The following is a 4,894-nucleotide window of genomic DNA, read 5'->3' on the forward strand; positions in this document are numbered from 1 at the left end:
GCCGGGCACAAGTAGATAATTTGCTACCCAAAGACCGCCCAAAGCCCGTTTTTTATACGGGCATGCCAGATCGGGCCGGACAGGCCACTATTTTGAATTTTTTTTTTTAGGTTTAAATTTTCAAATGAACGGTATTAAATACAATATCCTTTCCTTTCCAACATCGCATATCGCATATCGTAAGTGATAATATTATTTTATATTTAAATTACACTGACAAATTTTTAATTTTAGCATATAATAAATAATTAATTAGAGTACAATAAACTTTCTAATAAGAAAATATATTACCATTAATGTTTTGAAAAGGTTAATTATAAATAAAAACAATTATATATTTTATTTTTCTTGACACAAAATTGACAATTATAAAATTGTAACTTTTAAGTCTTTTTAAGAGGATATTAAATGATTAATGGCACATAGAAGACTTTCAGGCCGGGCATCATAATTAATCGCAAAGCCCGAGACCGCCCAATAAATTAATCCAGGCCAGGCCGGGTGGTCCATGACAGGCCATAACAGACTTTGAGCTACTTCGGATACAGGCGGGCTCGGGCGGATAAAGGCAGGCCGAGTATTTTCGGGTATTATTTACACCCCTACCTAAGACACCAACTCCAACAAACTTGCCTAATATACCAACTAATGACGTTATTACATTCGATTACCATGTAGTTGGACTCAAAGATCGAAAGATTGAAGAAGCTTCCTTTTCAGCTTATTCTTAACGCTAAAAACCAAAACCAAACACTCGCCCCCAACTTCTACTTCGCGCTCTTCATCCGAAATTTATCAAACGGAAATCGATTTTTAATGTAAGTTTTTTTTTTTTTTTTTTTTTTGGTACTTATTGAATTTAAGGTCGTAGTTGTTTTTTTTTAGATCTGTTTCTTCTGTTATGCTGTATTTAATTTTGCTTAGTTTTGGATATGTTCAGGTACAGATATTTAAGATAATAATTATTGGATAATAAAGAAAGATTTGGTTATTATCATTTATCATTTATCAATTTATTGGTTCTGATTGTGCATAATTTTCTATCAAGAACCAAAACAAGAGGTGAGACTACTGGTTAATTTATGTTCTTTACTTCCTTTATTTGTTGAAATTTTGGGTACCTTTATTTTTCAAATTTATGTGTTTGGGATTAGGATTATCGTTTGTTTCTCGATTCTTTTGTGTTAATTAACGAACTGTTAGTATACAGTTTCATTTCAGGTTTGAATAGGTCAATTTTGTATGAAATTATGTTCTGGTGTGTCTGGACATCGTAAACTATGTAAAAGATGAAGGCTTTGTTATCTCTAGGAATTTTGTTTGGGACTTCTGGGGGCTGACTCGGTAATGCTTTGAAGACATAGTGATAATAGTGCTGGTTTTGGACTAATGATGGTTTGCTAGTCGTAAGTTAGCTGCTTGTATGGTTGAACATTCAATGTGTAGCTAGTCAGTGACTCTGTTTCAGCATATTTGGTTCTACATAAAGATAGTGGATGGGTTCAAGCTAAGTTGTCTTATATATTTTCAGCCAAAGAACTGTTATGGAAGATTCATCTATGACGACTGTTGAATTATTGCGGTCTCAGTTGATATCTGAGAGGTCTATATCCAAAACTGTGAGGGAAAGAGCTGAAGAATTGGCAAAACGGGTTAGTTTTATGAATCTGCATTAGCCGTTTGTTGTTATAATTGACTGTACTTTGTGGTCTATATAGTATAGTTTATTTGTACTTCTCTCATATCCACTGTTTCTTTTTAGCTGCATCTGTTTAGATTATGCAAGTTCCAAGTCGATTTCATGTGGCGATTTTACTATTTGCAATAGGTAATGGAACTGGAGAGGCAACTGAGATTTGTGAGTCTCCGAAGGAAGAAAGCTGAGAAGGCTGTCGAGGTGGTACTTTCAATTTTAAAGAGCAATGAGATTAGTGACTTTTCTGATGAATTGGATTCGAGTTCGGAGAAGGAAAGGAATGCTTGTGAAACTCTCATGGAAGAGAAGAGTTTCTCAACGTTGAAACCAAAGAGAAAAGAGAAAGAGGGGCAGTCAGGCTGGGATCGTGAATCTTTTCACTCTATTGATAGAAGCATTTCTTGGGAAAGCTGCACTGGCAGTTCAGGTTCTCTTGGAAAGAAAAAAAACAGTAGTCAGACTAGGGGGAGGAGCCGGTCCTTTTCTATTGGTGGATCTTCTGCTAAACAACTGTTAGGTAAATCTTGCCGGCAGATGAAGCGAAGGGAAACAAGGTGATTTTAGAGTCTCTCTATGTTCCTTTTATTTCCTGTTCAAGTTCTTCGGAAAGTTTTCAGTATGTGTAAAACAGTGGTCCACCTTCTGGATGTCTTTAGAGGTGCCACTGATGCAGTGTTGATATATCCACAAAACAAATGATGAATTTTAAGAGGATAATTAGCTGGTGTATTTAGTATAACTATCTGATCCATCGCATTCATTTTATTTGTGAGGGAAAATGACATAGACTCCTTGATTTAGGTTAAACGTGGTCATCTCTTTAGTTCCTTGTCTGATTCATGTATTGTAGGTAACCCCTTAAGTAGCCACTATGCTGTACTCTCTACTTCAACTTGTAGGGGTGCTTGTTGCATCTGAGAACCGCCTATGTCATTCTTTCACACTGATTGTTTTTGCACTTGGCTGCATTTTTTTTTGTTTTTTCCATTTGGTTATGTCCAACCTATTCTCATATTAGTTATAACTTATAGGCACAACACACATGCATAATTCACATTTCTCATACCTTAGTTTTCTATTGCCAGATCAGCTTTGGCTGAGATAAGGGATGATTGCCAACTGCAAGAAAATGGAACCGATACCGAGTTTGGAGATATTTCCAATGGGAGCAACAAGCCTGCAATCTTAAAAGAAAGTTTGAAAGGTAAAGTCTTTGTGGATCTGGATATGAAAAGATCACTTGAAAACCAGGCCCGGCTCATTGGTCACTATGAAGCCGAAGAAAATGCTCAAAGGGAATGGGAAGAGAAGTTCCGGGAGAATAATAGCTGTACCCCGGTAAGTCACACTCATTGTTCTCTTTTATTATTTTAATTCTTAGTTAATTAAAAAGAATGTCTTGCTCTTGTGAATGCTTTACCTTTTGAAACTAGACAACTAGTAACCCAAGTACACGTTTTCTGGAATATTTGGCTTCTGAATGGGCTGCAAGACCTCATTGCAGACACTCTCTGATGATTCAATACCTAGCTAGCCGCTTTTCCTTTTAAGGCCTTTTCTTGATTTGTCATTCTGAAGTTGTTATCCTAATCCTTTGTTCATTAAATAGCTGAAGCAGTATGCTCTGAATTAGTGTCTGTTCCCATCTACAGAGGCTGTTAGATCCGTTCTTGGAAGTTTAATTTCGATATGCATGTACTCCTATCCATCTTGACCAATTTAACATTATTAACCGAAATGTGAACATGTTCTTGGTGTACCTAAACTTAGATACTCACAATTATAGATATGATTCTGCATCTTGAATAGGATTCATGTGAACCTTGGAATCAGTCAGATGTCACAGATATGACTGAAGAAAGAGAGACCACGAAAGTGACTTTAGAATCTGCACGTGCCACACTATCTAATGGTATCAGAGCAACAACGGAACCAGAAGATGTTTCCCGCAGCAGGGAGGAAAAATTCAAAACACTTCCTAAAGGTTTCATGCCTACTTCAGTCCTAAACGCGGGGTGCTCGGATCTACAATCCAACTGCTTGAGCTCAATGGAAAAGGGGTTAAATACTGATTACTCTGAATTTTCATTCTCTCACCACAAAGAATACACAGAAGCTAAAGCAAATGGGAAACCGGAGCTAGATTGGCCGGATAGAAATTCGTCCAATCCTACTTCGTGTGGGTCATCTGAGAACCAGTTATCACAAACTTTCCCTACGTCTAACACAAGTGGAAGCTCCTCCAGCAAAGGAGGATCCACAGGGAGGCAAAATGAACTCCAACTAGCAACTCATCATGAAGCAACCAAAGGCTTGGGGGACGTGTTGGAGTCATTACGACTTGCAAAATTGTCGCTAAACCAAGAAATTAGTAGGCTGCCTTTGGGAAGCCATAGAAGACTGGTAGACAGTGCAAGAGACATTCCTATTCTGGCTATTAAGGCTGCAGATGTACCGGAGATGCCCATCGAATGTACTGGACTGTTTAGAGTACCTACTGTTTTTCAACCTGATCATTACTCTGTCTTTGCACCTCGCTTGTGGAGTCCTCATGGAAAAGATACAAGGACTGATTTTTTGTGATTATCATTTAGTACGAGGACTGTAAAATGATTGAAAATTTAAGCTTCCCGTCTGTTGTCTATTTCGACATAGTCTGGATAAGGCCAAATGTTGCAGAATACGTGATTTGTTTTTGTGACCAAACTTTGTTTGTGTATTATTGTATAATGAGCAAAAACCGCCTTTTTCTATAAAACTCACGTTACATCGACTTCAAAGAGACTCTCGACACTGTAGGAAGTAAAACGTTTGCAAGAAAGAATTAGTTTTGTTTTTCTTAGCACCAAACTGCCAGCCCAAACACAGGCATTCATCTCAATACGACTGTGGGGTCCTTGTATATACCAGCTGAGTTAATACTAGAATTAGGATTAAGACCAGTGTGTATCCCAATTCATTAGAATCCATCCTGGCATCGAAAAGCATACAGATATTTTGGGAAAACTTTAGTCGATATGTGCAAACTTTAGGTTCTCCATATTCATCTTCTATATATATTCATGTGATCGAACCTTGATAGATTCTGAGATTCGTTGTCCATTATTACGACTTCACTATCTCCATATTCATCTTCTATATATATTCATGTGATCGAACCTTTACAGATTCTGAGTATTGTTGTCCTTTATGACTATC

At 37.3% G+C, this 4,894-nt stretch overlaps 1 protein-coding gene across 7 annotated transcripts; it reads left to right on the forward strand.

Moving 5' to 3' along the window:
* The first annotated feature begins 660 nt into the window (after positions 1 to 660).
* On the forward strand, positions 661 to 4,454 carry LOC113322496. 7 transcript variants are annotated; one of them, XM_026570585.1, is made up of 7 exons: positions 661 to 818; positions 941 to 1,062; positions 1,211 to 1,406; positions 1,532 to 1,652; positions 1,829 to 2,250; positions 2,782 to 3,034; positions 3,506 to 4,454. In XM_026570585.1, the coding sequence occupies exons 4-7, from the start codon at positions 1,545 to 1,547 to the stop codon at positions 4,277 to 4,279; spliced, it is 1,557 nt and encodes a 518-aa protein (XP_026426370.1). In that variant the 5' UTR covers positions 661 to 818; positions 941 to 1,062; positions 1,211 to 1,406; positions 1,532 to 1,544; the 3' UTR covers positions 4,280 to 4,454. The 7 variants fall into 7 exon arrangements, with proteins under 7 accessions (XP_026426370.1, XP_026426372.1, XP_026426368.1 ...); XM_026570587.1 differs by having other exon boundaries at positions 1,211 to 1,344; XM_026570583.1 differs by having other exon boundaries at positions 1,211 to 1,652.
* Positions 4,455 to 4,894: the final 440 nt, after the last annotated feature.

This window comes from Papaver somniferum, chromosome 11 (assembly GCF_003573695.1).
Source record: "Papaver somniferum cultivar HN1 chromosome 11, ASM357369v1, whole genome shotgun sequence".
In the NCBI taxonomy this organism is placed as follows: domain Eukaryota; kingdom Viridiplantae; phylum Streptophyta; class Magnoliopsida; order Ranunculales; family Papaveraceae; genus Papaver; species Papaver somniferum.